General features: G+C 43.2%; 1 protein-coding gene across 6 annotated transcripts in view; it reads right to left on the bottom strand.

Moving 5' to 3' along the window:
* Positions 1 to 16,598, bottom strand: part of PIKFYVE (phosphoinositide kinase, FYVE-type zinc finger containing) — a 103,021-nt gene that overhangs the window by 85,346 nt on the left and 1,077 nt on the right. For 3 of the 6 annotated variants that reach the window (XM_073306652.1, XM_073306655.1, XM_073306656.1), the window contains exons 1-4: positions 12,873 to 12,989; positions 9,657 to 9,838; positions 7,806 to 7,976; positions 2,524 to 2,642 (exon numbers count right to left, since the gene is read on the bottom strand). In XM_073306652.1, the coding sequence (XP_073162753.1) occupies positions 2,524 to 2,642; positions 7,806 to 7,976; positions 9,657 to 9,828 (462 nt within the window). In that variant the 5' untranslated portion in view covers positions 9,829 to 9,838; positions 12,873 to 12,989. Of the gene's footprint in view, positions 1 to 2,493; positions 2,643 to 7,805; positions 7,977 to 9,656; positions 9,839 to 12,872; positions 12,990 to 16,598 lie in introns of those variants that run through there. The other 3 variants (XM_073306654.1, XM_073306653.1, XM_073306657.1) reach the window with 3 other exon arrangements.

The following is a 16,598-nucleotide window of genomic DNA, read 5'->3' as shown; positions in this document are numbered from 1 at the left end:
CAAGGTCATAAATAAAATGATTGATCAAGTTCTTAGCCACAGAACTAAACTGAATGATCCTGATCAAATTCTTGATTTGGCTGGTCCATTAAGAAAATGTTTCAACAATCAAAAGCTCACGATCTGTAGGTAAGACTTCAATGAGCACAAGAAATATTGATTTATTTTCCTTCCCCTGCTCATCCCTACTATATGTCAGGCCCTCAGCTAGTGAGGTAATAAAGCTGGTGTGTGTGTACACATATATAAGGGACACTAATAATTTGGTCTGTCTATTACATGACTCCCACTGAGTATAATGATCATTGCAAGAGTTCAGTTCTGGCTGAGGGTGATTTGGCAAAACTGATTTTTTTGGGACGTGACAGTGGCAAGTTGTTCCAAGGACAAAATCAGGAAGAGTTAATACAGAAATAGGACGTCTAATATACAGAATGCTTTTGTCACTGACTCATCTGAAACAAATACGTTCTGAAGTGGCTGCTCAATACATGTGGTCTTCAATGTTCACTAAATATTGTAACATTTCTGATCAGTGACCGATATCACCCCAACAAACCTTGGGCAAAAGGATTTAAACATCAAGATTCGATTTAAAAAAAAAAACCTAGAAATGTCGATACAAATGCCCTTTGGCCTGCAGGATCTTGATCACACACCCCTGAAGACACTTATGTCCTATACAGAAGACACATTGTTTCAGAATGTGCAGGACCTGAAGTGGCTACCATACTGAAGTGTCTTTGTCAAACGAGACTGCTTTGCAATATCTTTGCGACACAGCAGAGGGTGCCCCAAAAGCAGCTTTGACTGAGTCAGTGTCTCTGGTGCTGCATGCGCTAGTGCAAGGTCTTTTAGCATCTGATGTGTGTTTCAGACAAAGACAATGTGCTCTATAGTAGAGTTGTACCAGGACCCACAATAAGAGAACGCTTGTTTGAGTCATTTCACACAGCAGCTGAAGATCTCCACATTCAGAGAGATTATTATTGCAGTTTGTTCAGATGTTGCCATGGTGATTACATGTAATTGCAGCCTGCAAGCAAGGATCTACAAGGATCACATAAAACATCTCATGGCTTCATTGGGTCACATCAGCAAGAGCTTGACTGTGATGACCTAATCTTCCAAGAGTTTGGGAAATGCCTGAAAAGCTTCCTTCTAAAGCTGCTGGCATTGAACTCTGAAGAGTTATCAACAGTGGATTCTTGACTTTATGTAGTACCCTGTAATAACATGTTAGTGAAGGGGAGCCCAAACCCCTTTCTTCACTGAAGCAAAGAGAATCTTGTGCCAATGCAATATTTCATCTCTTCTGATGAAGAACAGCACAGGTCTCCCCAAATGATAAATCAACTTCTCCTTGCTGACATCTCCAGTAATTCATCTTGAGTGGCATGCTTAGGTCTACCTAATTGATGTATTTGGGTAATTTAAAAAGAGAGCTCAACTTTTCTAGCCATGTGCATTCCTCCCTGGCCAGAGCATCCATAACAGGGTAACAGCATTCCTCAGGAGGTTTGAAAATTGGTCTACCCAAGAGGAAATTACTCTGATCCTTTTATTTTTGTTTCAGACTTCAAAGGAATGGAGGTCCTGATCAGGAACTTCAGAACCAGCTGCAGGCCCTCTTTCCTGATAATGGAGGAATAAAATGTAGATCCAACTTCTCCATTCAAGACGCTGACAGAGCCACTGCAAAGTCTGTGACAAGACCCTGCCACAGAACCTCTAGCCAGCCAAAATCTGCTGAGTTCTTGTCTCTGCAAAGACCTTGAAAATTCCTCTCTCAGTTTTATTGTTAATGAAGATACACTACTGCCTGCTCATACCTTGTCCCCAGGCTTGGCTATTCCTGTTAGGTCTGCTCTGCTCACAACAGAGAACGTCTCCAGACAGCCAACCCCACTGGGATATGAAGGGAGGTAAAGCTAAGTCAACAGAACCCATTTAACTTTTTCCCAGCAGGATCAACACCTGCTAATATGGTGGAGTGTTTCAGGCAAATATTCCCAGCTTGTTACACTCAGTTTGATGTGATTGTATTTAAAGTGCTGTTACTTCATTTGAAACTAAAGTTAGATTTCCAGAACTTCAGAATTAGCTGCTATCGCTACAATTACAAGATTTCATGTGCTCATGGTTAGATCTTGGGGAGCGACATCATGAAATATTATAGAAAGGGAGGAATGAGGTCATCCTGCTCTGAAAGTTCTGGAAACTCTAATCTAGTAAGTAATTCAATAGGGAAAAAAAACAAAAAACGGCAAGCAATTTATATCAAAAATTGACTTCACCAGTTTGAATTTCTTCCTGTTCCCCACTCAAATATAGCAAGTTTATTCATACTCTGTTCTCTTGGTTGGGGGGGGGGGGGGGTGTTACTAGCATTCAGTAGAACTTCATAAGGTTTTGCTCTTTTCCATTGGCAAAACATGGAACACAACAACACAGAACCCTTTAACATTTTAATTTCTATATGCTTTGACTGACCTAACTCACTTAAAACCCTTGATGTAGTACCTGGCTTTTCCCTTCCATTATTTCTTTGAGACGTTTTAAGACCGTGCTGAGACTTCTAAGCTGAACAGCTGTCCGAGGATCATGGCCACTGAGAGAAGGTTCCACTTTCCTTCGTGTGTCTGAAAGGGAGAGAAACTTATCGTCACCATCGAAGGCACTATAGAAATGTTTGTGTCATATAACGCAACATGCCGTTGGAAAAAGAGAAGAGTTCACTGGGTATGTAGTTTAGGAAGTTAGAATTTGCATCTTTACTTTTTTAAAAAAGAGCTGCCTTATGTCAGATACAGAGTCAGTAGTAATCTGCATTCAAAGTAGCTTGAATTTTTATGTAACCACGTATCTGTTCCCTCTAGTATAATACCATAGAATCTAAGAACTTAAATAGGCATCACTGCTCAAAACAAGTGGTAGTTCTCATCCAGTGTTTTCTAAAAAGAAAAATGCAAATTCTTATACAATGGAAGTCTCATTTTAGAATATCTTCTAAAGCACTAATAATCACCAGATTGCAGCAGAGAACTTGAAATCAGTCCTGTACTGTATATAAAGACTTAATTCAAGACTATTTCAAAACAGCAATAACTATTCATGCAAATCCCAGGACACAGCTGAGAGTCTCCATTGAAACGGCCAGATCCAATAATAAAAAGAAGTGCATCCACAGGTTTCACTTCACCAGCGTGATCATAATAGCTATATTTATAGTTAAACTTAAGCCACTTTTCTCCATCGTTTTTCTGTTTGTTGCAATTAGTTTCACCTACTACTTGGTTACAAACATGAAATTAAATCATTGACATTTAGGATGCAATAAAGGGTCAGTCTCTTCAAAACGTTTACAACAGGATTCACCTTGGTATTACGGAATGCATTTTTTTCCGGTCTAATATTCCATAGCAAAGTTTTGAAAGAGAGTGCTACTTCTCTACATTGTTTGCTTTTCAAAACAGCTTAAAGTTTCTTACCAGCCTCCTCGCTCTCCATCTGACAAGCATTTTATTTTGCTCCCTCTAGTACAGAGAAAATAGACATGGCTGCTTTTTGTTTACGGCTTTATATATCACTGATGTCAGCAGGAACGCTGACTGCACTGGCAAGAGCGCATTAGTTAACTGTTGCTGTGCAGTAAAAATTAGGTTCTGACTTTTGGGGTGGTGATAGAAGAATCCTTGTCTTTAAAGCACCCCAGTAAACTAAAAATATCTACTAGGAATCTATTGAATGACCTCATTCCTAGAAAATTTGTCGATCAGCCAGATGCAAGAAAACATTTAGAGATTTGTCCACACAGCCACTACAGACCTGCAACAAGACCAAAATGTTTTTTAAAAAAGATTCCAACAAGTGTTCAGATCTTGTTACACCTTTAACCACCTGGAATTTAAAGGCCAAATTGAGTGTTATTTTGGAGTATGTCTATAGTATTTGAGTCTGATATTTTAACAAGATTTAAGTGAATGTAGGATTTCAAATGAGCATAAATATCTTTACTACTTTAAATCTTAAGATCTCTTCCCTGTTTCCAGCAGAGTATTCCCAGTATTCTGCAGAACAGCCTGGAAAGTAAATACTTCAACTTCCAGATGGGCATGTGATCTAGTGACATAAGTGTTACTTAAATTATCTCTGCTATCAGAGGTATCAAAACTTCCACATGAACCAGCCTATCGTACCATTTGGTGTGCCAGTACCAGTCAAAGCTCTTTTTAAACAAATGGTTTCAGGAAATAAGAATGTTTAAATTATGTAAGCGTATTGCAAGACAGGACAAGAAGGTTAGTGAAACTTTCTATTTACATAGCTAACTATATACTAGTTAGAGTAAAAGTTAGATTTAAAAAACTAACAGGTCAAAAGGATAAATGGGGACACATACGGGGCTCATTCAAGTGTGTGTACCACCAACAGAGGAAACAGTGTTAAGTCATTTAAGAGACATTGACCCAATTTTAATATCAGTCAAGTCTCACTTCCCCTGCATGAGTCTCTCCTGCGACTGGCTTTGCAGAACTGAGTGCATTGTGAACAACATGAACAGAATCTAGTTGGATGCAGTCTCTCTGCTATGGTTTTTAGTCAGTTCCTCCCAGGTGATCTCTGCTTTCCTTTACTCCCAGTTCATGCACTTGCCACACCCCATTACCTGCTTTCTCTGTTACAGCCATCTAACACAAATAGCGTTACTGAGCATGTTTGAGTAACAAGCTAGAAATGCTATTAATATTAAATGCCGATACTTCAGCTGGACAGCTTATGAAGACCTACTCAAAGTGGATAGTAGACTCATGACATTAGCTCTGGGTCATGCTGCCTTGGTGCAATTTGGACCATGGAACTTGGCACACAGATGTATATTCTAACTCCAACAGAAGCAGTTTGAGTCCATTGCTTCTATAGGAGGATACTAATGCCTCTTCCCCTCCTTCGCCCCACACCCTGTGTAATCATTTACATTTGTGCAATGGTTACATGAAGGGCAGGACAACAGACTCAGGCCTAAAAATCTCAAGGCTGATCATTTTGGCTAAACCCAGCAAATGTATCTTCAGAAAGCATGGCATCCAACTGTATCTTCTCAATTCCATTTATGTAATAGCAGTTAAGTAAAAAGGTAATTAATATTTTGGGGCAAATTTAGCTTTAATATTACTATACCACTATAAGTAGAAAACAGTCCAGATTTCAAGCGTGAGCTTCGCTTTCAGCTTACCACTTTGTTGCTAAAAAAGTTTTTAAGACAGTAATGTCTGCTCCTTCTCTGGGATTACAACAGTAGTTAGCTAACAAATACTATCCCCAGATTTATAGGACTATCAATTTCACAGAGAGTTAGAACAGGGGTTGAAATGGGGACTCACAGGTTCTATTTCTACCTCTACCATCAGCTCAGTAAGGGCTTTGGAAGTCATTTAGCCTCTTTGCACCTCAGTTTACCTGCTTATTTAGGTCAGGTTTTAATTGTCTATGAAAGGATTAAATAGTCTACTTCATACTAATACCTGTTATAATTATCTTTATAACATTACAACACCTAAAGGTGAGGGGCCAAATTCACAGAAGTATTTAGGGGGCTAAAGATACCAAAAAGGTGTCTTGTTCGATTTGAAGAGCATATAAGCAAGTTATGCACCATTGAAGGGAATGGAAATTTGGCAACTTATGTGATTTTGTAAATCCCACCAGACACTTGTCAGCATTTTTCATCCCCCTAAATATCTTTGTACATCTGCCCAAGTACTTTACTTACATTTGTAAACAAAAGAAGGGGAAGTCTACCCAGTGTTTTCGGAAGCCCTGCCATAAGTTCCAGAGACAGATGTAAACCTGAACACAAAACTCCTTTAAACATGTTAGTGTCAGCACCTTAAGAAAGGCAGAAAGAGCACATGGTAAAGGAGGAAATTGATCCTGAGGAGGGGGAAGAGACTTGAAGGTTTTTTTGTTGTTGTTGTTTTTTTTAAGAAGAATATGGGAAAGCGGGAGAGACTTCACAATATTCTTTCAAAGAAAAAATCCTGATCGTTTACACCCTTATTGCACAGTTCTTGTTTTATCCCTGTGGTTACATTTTACCAGACTTGTGAGCTATGCAACAAGATATCAGGCCATGTATTGGAATACACGATGGCATTATAAACAGAATTTGAATATGTACTTCTTTCTAGAGGTAACCAGCAAGTCGCCGGGAAGAAGTGTGAAGTTTGGCATGTCTATGCAGACACAGTAGCTTGTCACGTGGTAAGTATAAGGCTGCAGCAATGCCACACACTAACTGTGTGGACCCTGCTGATAAGAGCTACATAAGTGCACATCCAGGATCTTTTAAGGCACATCAGCAGCGTCCACACACACACACAGCTAGTGCGCCGCAGGCTAGTGCAAGGCAAATGTACACCTCTGCTTGCCACGCAGAAAGTGCTTGTGTAGTTAAGCACTTAGATGTGAATCAGGCCCATTATATCTCTGAAACTCTAGTCTTGCCTCAGTTTACTCCAGTTTAATTCCAGGTAACTCAGTGCATTTCAATGGAGTAATGCAGTAGTAAGTCAACCTCAATGAGACTAAGAATCTATTGTGTGGCAGCTTACTTCCAGCAGAAGCCAAAACCCAAGGCCGCCTCCTCCTCTCCTCACACACAACGCGTCCAGCCTATTGGATAGGTTGGATGCCTGAGAATTTCTAAAGTTCTCAAAATTTCTCAAAAACAGCAATTACTTCACCTACCCCAAAACATAAGAGCAGTTAAATAGCACAAGCAATACTACTACAAAGCACAGAGAATGAAAATGAATATATCCAACTGGAACATCATGTGGGACTAAGGTAGATAAAATGGTGGCTACCAACATTGGAATTTTGCCAGAATTAGACACCTCTACTCTTCTGGAGAGTGCCAGGGAACCTTAATAGCCACAAGCTGTCAAGACCTGGTTCCATGTCCCATGAGAGATCATTCCTGACAGTACAGTACTCTAGCTCCATGCTGAGGCGTTCCTTTAGTAGGAATCAGAAGGATTGTCAATGCCACATCAAAAATGAACCACCACCACTTGCTGCAGCACCTCTGTTCTTTGGAGGGCTGCCATCAAGGTACTGGCTCAGCAGTTACACAACGGCAGATTCCAGCAGTGGTAAACGCATTTCAGATAGCTGGCTAGAAGCGATTCAGTATGGCGTATGAGTAGCCTCACTAGATCAGGCACTTAAAGCACTTTCTGCAAGTGCCTGTTGCATCTCCTCCTCCTCAAAGATGCAACAAGTGAATATTAAGGGTTGTCTGAAACCAGAAGGACCATGTTTTGTCTTGTTAGGACTGAGCCCTACAATTCATTTTGAGGTGTCAGTTCTGTTTTCTTAGATTTCAGCAGAATAATTAGGGACTTACACTTTTATCCAAAAATGCAACCCAGGCTAAGTAGAGACGACTCAACATTTTTGACCTAGGAGTTTCTGCCAGCCTTACTTGAGCAAGATAACATTTTGTCAATAATGATAATAAAAAGCTGTGCTGGTCAAGTTACTATGGTGTCCTGAGAGAAAAGCAGACACGCTCATGAGGAGGAGAAGTTGCACCTTAAACAGAAGGTTATGTAGCCTAATTGGCAAGCAGAGCCAGGAATTTCCCAAGTTTTAATCCCTGTTCTTGCCTTGGGAAAGTCACTGAAATGCTCTTTACCTTAGTTTCCCCACTTGAAAAGTGGGAGTAGTACCTCCCTCCCAGGATTAGACAGCACCCATGTAAAATACAGCAAACAATATTAAAATTAGGCACACGTTACCTAAGGTTGTAGAAGCTCTACGTTGTAGCTCCCCAGTAAGCTGCTTTTTGTATGGAACAGGGGACCTCAGAGACTGTGCCCTTGAGGTATGCTGAGGACTGGACCAAGTCCCACTCAGCGCCTGCTGCTCGCCCTGGCCACTCTCTGCAGGAGATGAAAGTCTACCATCATCTAAGTTTAAGAACAGCAAGAAACCAACAGTTCTAAAGTGAAGGAAAAAACTAGCACCACAAGCAAGTTTAAAGCTAAAGAAGCTTTATAGATAGTTCATTTGAATTATTATTTGTAATATTGCAGTGCCTAGGGGATGCAACAGGGATCAAGGCTCCCATTGTGCCAGGCATTGTACAAACACAGAACTAGGAGGCTCTTCAGGGCAGGAACCAAGACAGGTTCTACACTTTCTCATTTCACAAGTAGTCTCTTCATGAAGAAAGAATTGCAAAGACAAATTACAACAAGTGTAATTCTTCCACATAATAATCATGTATGAATTGCTCTTGCTACCAGCCTGTCTTTTGGAAGATAGATCTTTTGGATTGATTTGAAAGCCAATTTTTTGAGTACCGTGGCAACATATTTAACATGAATAGAGCCTCTTATTAGTAAGTCACCTTCTTCAAATAGAAGTTTGAATATAGCTAAGCTGATCTTGCTGGTTTGAGTAACATACTCATGTTGTGTCTTATTTATTTCAGCAGAATTTCCACCCTTTAAACATTTCGTGATCCTGGCCATACTTATCTGATACAACTCAAATTAACCTGCTCAATTTTTAGTGTTAAAATTCACACTGGCATGTCAAGTTTGGCCCAAAGTTTTGCACAAGCTTGTTTTCACTCAAAAAACCCCACGTAACTTCAACATCCAACCATTGGATCAAGTTAGACCTTTCTCTACTAAACTGAAGAGTCTATTATTACAGATTTGCTCCCCACTTAAGTATTTATAGACTGTAATCAAGGCACCCCTTACTCTTCTCTTTGGAAAGCTAAATAGATTGACCTCCTTAAGTCTATCACTCTAAGGCATTTTTTTCTAATCCTTTACTCATTCTTGTGGCTCTCCTCTGAACACTCTGCAGTTTATCAACATGCTTCTTGAACGGCAAATACCAAAACTTGACACAATATTCCAGCGGCAGCCACACCTGTGCAAAACAGAGAGGTAAAATAACCTCCCTACTCCTACCTGAGATTCTCTGTTTATGCATTGGAGGATCGCATTAGCCTTTAAAAATACACTTCAAGAAGCAGTTCCCCATGTGCGTTATTGAAACTTCACCATTTGGAGACCACAGACATGGTGCCAGATTCACAGGGGATGGGCAGTAGAGAAAGGCAAGGCCAGGGGTAGAATTTGAACCAAAAATGCTCATCTCACTGATGAGGGCAGGCAGTGGTAGGCTGCTTCCATCCCTGGGAATTTCTTATAGGGAGGTGATCTTTATATTCCTACTAGGACTCCATAGAAGCCCTGCTGAAGGAGACTTATTAATGCATTTCCCCACCAGCTAGTCCCCACCCATCGCTGACTGCTGCCAGCTCTCAATCTGGGTAGATCAGAGGTTGCAAGAAACGCACATTTCTACATTTTCCACTCCTGGCAGACTTAATCCCATGACCAAGGTTTTACCACCTTGCCAGAGAGTGAATCCGGCTCAGATATTCTACTAAAGTAAAACAAAAACTCTCATAGGAGCCTTCCTAATCATTCATTTAGCTGGCTGGCAGTCTGAAACCATGCCCTCATCTCATGAAGTATCATAGTTCAAAATACTAGTTATGCGTTAACTTGGAAGGAGGACATTTAGGCACAATTAATAGCTATTGCTTCATAACGAGTGTTTACCTTTGCCAAAACGAAAGAGGTTTACAAAGGAGCTGTAGGCAGATTTAAAAGGAGGCTCATCTTGATCAGGAGTCAATGGTTTGAAATGAGTGAGATGAGAGGGACTGCTAGGAGAGCGGGGCAGATCACTGACACAGTCCAGTGTTGGAGATTGTCTGTCATCTGTGGCCATCTCATGTGTCCTGGAAAAGAATTTAAGTGTATTATATACACACGCTTTACAAACCTGAATGTGATAAAGCAAAAGCAACATCCAGTCAGCTGGAAGACCTGTGAAACGGGATACCAAAAGTGGGCTCTGCACTGTTCTGATTACACACCTTGGTTGTTGGTCCAAAGAGAATGGCTTTTTTACCTGTCAAGAGGAAGTTATGATCTTTGCAGAGAGGCTGTGTTTTGACTTCATATTCTTAGGAGGAAGAACTAGTAGTAACAGTTGAATTCAAGAACTACACAGGTCAGGCACCAATAAGAAATAGCAATTAGGATCACAAATTGTTTTATGGGCAGCTTAGAACTCTAAGGAGATAGAGCTTCTAATGCCAAAAAGAGCAGAACTGGAAAATCAAGTTACTGTTCAATGAGTAAGATATCTTGCCATGGAGGGAAAAAGTCAGTGGAAAGACGGATGTTCATTGGAGTGTAACTAGTTAGAGCAGTGGCCAAAGCTGTGGTTCATGAGATTAGAAACAGATCATATGCAACTCTTTCAGAACTTCCTTATCTTCAGACAGAGCTGACAAATAAAAAAAGAACATACATATGCAAAGGTATCTTTGCAAGGAAATCAAGCAAGTTCTTGGTTTGCTTTTTCTTGCTAGTTTGTGTGGTAAGATTAGCCCTTATTGCAGGGAGTGTGGAAGATCCTCCAAGCTTTGTTTCACACTTCGATTTCTTTTGCTGTTCTAGGATTGTTTTCTTGCCTCTCTTTTGAAGGGAGAGGGTAATCATTTCCAGGTTTTACAAGAAGTCTGAGGTACCTCAGTCCTAGGCTGTAACACCCCCTCTACTGTTCTAGTGGCTTTGCATCAAAGAAGCCTCATGAAACTCTGCCACACAGATTCCACAATACAGGCACAGAGGCCCACATCCTCAAAGGTATCTAGGCTCCTTTAGACTCCCATTAAAGTCAACTGGAGTTAGGTGCCTAAACACCTGTGAGGGATCTGGGCCAGTCTTGTCAAATTTAAACAGCATTTTCAAGAGGATTACTTTTAGTGGCTATTTCAACTCTTTTCTCTCTGGTACTGCATGCCACAGCAAATTAAATAATGGGCAGGTAATGATTTCTCCAAAAATCATCACTTATTTAAGCTCTCCACATGATGGTTTCTATCAAAAGTGTATCTGGACGGTTAGCCAGCTCAACAACTGCTACCTCTATAGCGGAGTAACCCTTCCCTCATCTCAAACATACACACTTTTCTCCCTTTCTTCATACTGCAATACAAGACAAACACATAGTTTTGTTTTATCAGAACAAGGCCATCAGAGGCCTTAAGGGGGGAAAGGGGGGGAGAGCCCTGTCTCATCACCTGAATGTTTTAATTAAGCAAGGTAAGTGGACTCAAGTCATTTATCTTCAGAACTAAGCAATACAAAATCTGACAGGGAAATATTTTACTCCATAAGAACAATGGCTGGATTCTGTGCCTAATCAAAAGGGCTGGAGGAAGAAAAGAATATTTGCCATTAAGTTAGATGATAATAAAACTCTTCTATTTAGTTTCAGAAGCAATTGAAGCAAATAAAACTCTTCTATTTAGTTTCAGAAGCAAATATATTCACCCTTCCTGCACAATAGTCCACTTCTCCTAGGTCAAGGATTCCATCAGACATTCTTCTCTGCTCCCCCCACATCCTCAAGAAACAGATGGAAATAGTTGCTCACTTGTACTTGGTTCAGAAACTACACAGTCAAGAGGCACAATCAACAGAGTAGAAAGAAAACAGATACCAATCAACAGAGTAGAAAGAAAAACAGATCATGGCTCTCCCTGTGGAGCCAGGAAGATAATCTAAAGTGACTTTAGCTATGGTCAAATTTTGTCCATATGCCTCATCTATAACAAACACAGTGTTAGGTAAATCAGCTACTACACTGCCTTACCTATGTCTTCATGCATTTTTAAAATGCATGGATATGTAAATATTGTGACTGTCTATAATACAGATCAGACAGGATACCAAATTATTGGTAAAAACAGCTCAGAGACATTATGGTGTAACAGGTCAATAAATGCACTTAACCAATTGCTTTCTTGTTATTCTGGTATTACTTGTAATCCATTACATGTATTCCAGGTTTAAAGGCAAAGTAATCTTAATTTTACTAGTCTTTAAACTGTATCAAACACTTCCAGATTAGTTATAGAATATCACCTTTGACTATCCTGGAAGTCTATTGGTTGCCATCACAACCTTGTCACAGGAAGGTAAACATTTTCCCCCTCCCCTCTTTTATATTGCACATAATTCAGCTCCTGCTGCCAGCAGTTACTGCTGTCTTTGCATCACTTGGTTTTAGAGAGCATTGTGAGATGCAGTTTGTATAAAAGGTAATGTTTTTGAGAGACAAGGAGGGAGTGAGGTAATATCTTTTACTGGCCCAACTTCTATTGGTGACAGAGACAAGCTTAGGAGCTACAAATGCATCCGATGAAGTGAGCTGTAGCTCACGAAAGCTGATGCTCAAATGAATTGGTTAGTCTCTAAGGTGCCGCAAGTCCTCCTTTTCTTTTTGCGGATACAGACTAACACGGCTGCTCCTCTGAAACCTTCTTCTTGGTCTCCGAGTTTTCTTGTAAGCAGGGGGGCTCCCTCCAGCCTCAAGCGCAATACAGGGGGACAAAAAAGTCCAAAAATACTCATGTGCATAGTTATGGGGGGGGGGTCCGGGGGGAGGGAAGAGAAGCAGGGGCGATACTCGGACTCCAGAGATCACCGCCCAGCTTCCCGCACAAAGCCAGCAGGCTCCCTGCACGACGTTTCTTGGCGCAGGGTTTTGGGGGGCGGGGAGGGGGTGTCCCTAGCTTTAAAGGCACCCCAACTTCCACTAGCGCCCGTGGGGGAGTACGGGCCCCTAAGGCACCAGCAAGCCTTTGATCGCCGGGGAGGCGCTTTCCTTGCCGCCAGGACGCAAGACACGACAGCGCCCCCGCCGGGACTCCCGGGGGGGGGTGGACAGCGCCCCCGCCGGGACCGGGCGCCCCGTACCTTATCCCGCCGCCGCCGCCGCCCCGCTGCCTCAGGCCGCCGCCGCGCGGGGAGCTCCTCTCATAGCGGCCGGGGCGCGTCTTGAGTCTTCACCATCAACCCCCCCACCCCCACCCCGTGTCCGCTTCCCGTCTCTCGGGCCGCCCCCTCCTAGCAACCGGCCTCCACGAGCCCGAACCAATCGACAGCCGAGGGCAACCAGGCCGCGGCAATCGAGCCGCAGAGCAATCCACCCAGGGGCCGCCCGGCTTTTGCCACCGCAGAGCGGGAGGCTGGCCAAAGTCCCTCGCGCGCGCTGGCCCCAGAGATCCCTGCCTTGTCCTTGCGCGCGCCCCGCACGTGGGTTGCTGCAGATCGTGGGCGCCAGGAGGAAGCATAATGGAGCGGAGGTGGGCAGAGGAGCGGGGAACCCCGCTGCATTTTAATTTTCCTGCACGAGTAAATGTTGGGGGTGCCTCCTTTTGGGTCTTTGTGGCGGTCCTGCATTTGGGCCGGGGCAGGTTAAGAGGGATCGAGCTGAGCCCTCCAGCCTGCAGTGTTTCCTCTTACACCAGCATTGATACATGATCGACTCAGCTTTTATCTAGGATTCAAAAGGGAAGGGTCCATGCGTGGGTCCATGTCTATAGCTCTCTGTAAATGAATTGTGAACTTCACCAGGCAGATTTTATTAAGCAAACACTCACTCGCATTTACAAACTCTGTTAGCAAAGGTAGTAACCTAGAATGGGGGGAGAGGGGGGAGATTGAGTGCGGGATGTTCAAATCCTTGCAATTTAGATTCCATCTATGCTCCAAAACCCCGTTCACTTTTACACCTGGTTTGAAAACTGTGAGGGGAAGGAGAACCATGAAATTATTGCAAAGAATTCATCCTTTTCTAGTCAAAATGTGAGTGAAATGTGTGATTAATATTTCAAGCATAGTCAGAGGATGGGATTTTCAAAAGTTCTTAGCCTCGGCATAACTCGGCTCTCCTTAAATTCAACATTGACATTCTGATGGTTTCCAATGATAGCACAGTTGAGCCAACACTGGACATTGTTTCAAAATCCCACCCCTGGTGTATGCAGGACCTGACAGACTGCTGTCTTGTATAGTTATTCACACCTGTACATAGTGGGTGCCAAAATGCAACCAAATCTCACTTCCCTCCTCATCTACTTTGGACACGTGTAAATGACTATACACTGTGCAAGTCCCACAACCCCTAAATTAAACAAGAGGAATCAGTCTTCTTCAGACATATAACCTCCAGTGCCAAAGTCACAGAATGTGTAAACATCATAAGCTGAACAGCACTGGAATGCTTTCTTTTTTCTCTTTTTTGGGGAATTGGGGGGCAATGGCGTTTGTTTAAATTCTTGCAAATTAAGTTCCTTTTCCTGCAAGCACTTCTTCTCTTCTATTCTATAGAGGTCCTTATACTGTGTGATGACCTCTGTAGCATTTGAGCACCTTCCAGTTGTAGCACTTTGCCTTTAAATAATGTGACTAACATCTCTCACATATTTATTCTCTCCTCCATGGCCCAGGGGGAGAATTTTGTACAGCTAGTTGTCTTGGTAAGGTATTTTTGTTAGTGGTAGTAGTTGTGGTTTTTGTTTGGTTGGGTGTTTTTTTAGTATACATTTATGTTAGAGAAGATCAAAGAAGTGCACCTTGCACTGGGGTTTGTGAGGTTCCTGAGGGAGTTCATTCCACAGCCTCAGGCCACCCCACAGAGAAAGCTCTGTCTCCTGCACTGACAAGCATTGCTGTTTTTTGTAGACCATTCCCCTGTGCCAAAGGAGTAAAGTTCTCAGTCACAGTCTTCATCCCAGAGCTCTAGGCAGTCTTTTAGATATCCTGGGCCCAGGCCAGGAGTGCCTTGAAAATAAACACCAAGACCTTGAACTGGATTCTCAATATTCTATGGGAAGCCAGGATAGAGAGTGGGGGACAGGGCCTATGTGTTCATGGTAGCCTGTATGGCTGAGGAGACTTGCTGCAGCATTCTGTACCAGTTGGAGTTTCCCATGTGCTGAGGCTTCATGCTCAGGTACACGGCATTGTTGTAATTCAACTGAGAAATGATGAAAGTGTGAATGAGTGAGGCCAGATCATCATTCTCCAGCATGGGATGGAGTCTTCTAGCCAACCAGAGATGTTAGAAAGAGACACGCCTGGATGCTGCCACGAATACTCTTAAACTGAGGACTGAATTGACCAATTGTGTGTCTGTTCCTTCAACCAAAGGAGACTGCTACTGCATTTAACTTTAAGCACCAGAAGTCTCTTTGAACTCAATAGATCATGTGTGCAGGTGTCTGCAGGGTCAGGGATTTACTTTTTGGGAGGAAAACTATAATTTTGTATCTGCTATTATTTTCTTAATATCTTGCACTACAGCATCTTTTGTCTGACATTCTCAAAGGATTTTACCAACACTAATTCTCTGTTCAGTGCACTGTTTAGCAGAGGACAGCCTGAAGATGCAAGTAGAATAAGGTTGGAAAATGCACATTCACCAGTGCCCTGTGGCCACATTACACCAGCGCCTTTCTGGGGAATGCCCGTGGCACAGAGATCTCCCTGGCAGATTCACACTGACTCTGCCTCTCTTCTTGCAAGAGCTATTGCCATAGGGTCTGTGTTGGGGCAAACCAGGGTGTGAGTTGGCACAGCCAAGGCATTTCTACAGCCCAATGATTCCCCAGCTAATGCAAAGCTCAAGCGGGTGGTGGCATGAGTTACGGCTGCCTTCAGAGCTATCCTAACCTGCACCATGCACTGGCCCAACCCCCAGCAGCCCCAAGACATGGGGGAGACAATTCACCTCCTCTCAACCCCTGTGCCAAGGTCTGTACAGAGATGATTCTGGCCCAAAGGGAGCAGGTTGACAGGAGGCCCCAGCAGAGAAAAGTGAGTGAGAGGAGGGATAGGAAGGAATGAAAGCTGGGTTGTGGGCAGAACTGTGAAAGGGAGGGCTAGACACTGAAAACTGATGTTGGGGTCTGCTTGACTATCCCTGCTGTAGGGGATAGTCAATAGGTGGACCATGGGGCCAAATCCAGACCGCTAGATGCTTTTTATTTACTTATCATTATGATTTTTTTTCTTTTCTCTGGAGTCTGGACCTTGACCAAGAATTTGAACCTTGCCAAAAAATAATTGACTACCCCTGCCCTACAGCCCGACACAGGACCACAGGGCTATGGTCTGAAATGGAGGGGTTGAGGGGCTTGGCTGGTAACCCATGGGGATACAAAACCCTGGCGGGACCTCAGCCTCACCTGAGTAACTGTATAACCTTTGTGGGAGCATCTGCCTGCCTTGGCCTCCCTTCTTCCCACTGCTGCCTCCCCCTTCCCTCTGATCCCACCTTTCCTCTACCTCCCTTCCCTTCTCTTCTCCTTCCTCCTCCCCCCCGCTGTCTCCCCAAGGCCGGCCTTAGGGGTGGGCCACCTGGGCGACTGCCCGGGGTGCCATAATCAAGGGGGTGCTGTGCAGTAGTGCAGAGGTGCACACTACCCATGTGGAGTCAAAAACTGCTCCTGGCTGGCAGGGGAGTGCTGCATTGGGGGCGGGGAGCACCCAGATTTCTCCCAGGGGAGTAAGGGGGAGGCAAATGGTGATGCAACACAGCTACTGCTCACCCTCCTAAGGGGCAGTAAGGGGGGAAAACGAGGAGCAACACCAAGTGCTCCGGCGCATCCAGGTCACTTTCCCCATCTGGGCTGGGCT

This window comes from Lepidochelys kempii, chromosome 11 (assembly GCF_965140265.1).
Source record: "Lepidochelys kempii isolate rLepKem1 chromosome 11, rLepKem1.hap2, whole genome shotgun sequence".
NCBI classification, from domain to species: domain Eukaryota; kingdom Metazoa; phylum Chordata; order Testudines; family Cheloniidae; genus Lepidochelys; species Lepidochelys kempii.
This window is presented reverse-complemented; position numbering and strand designations above follow the sequence as displayed.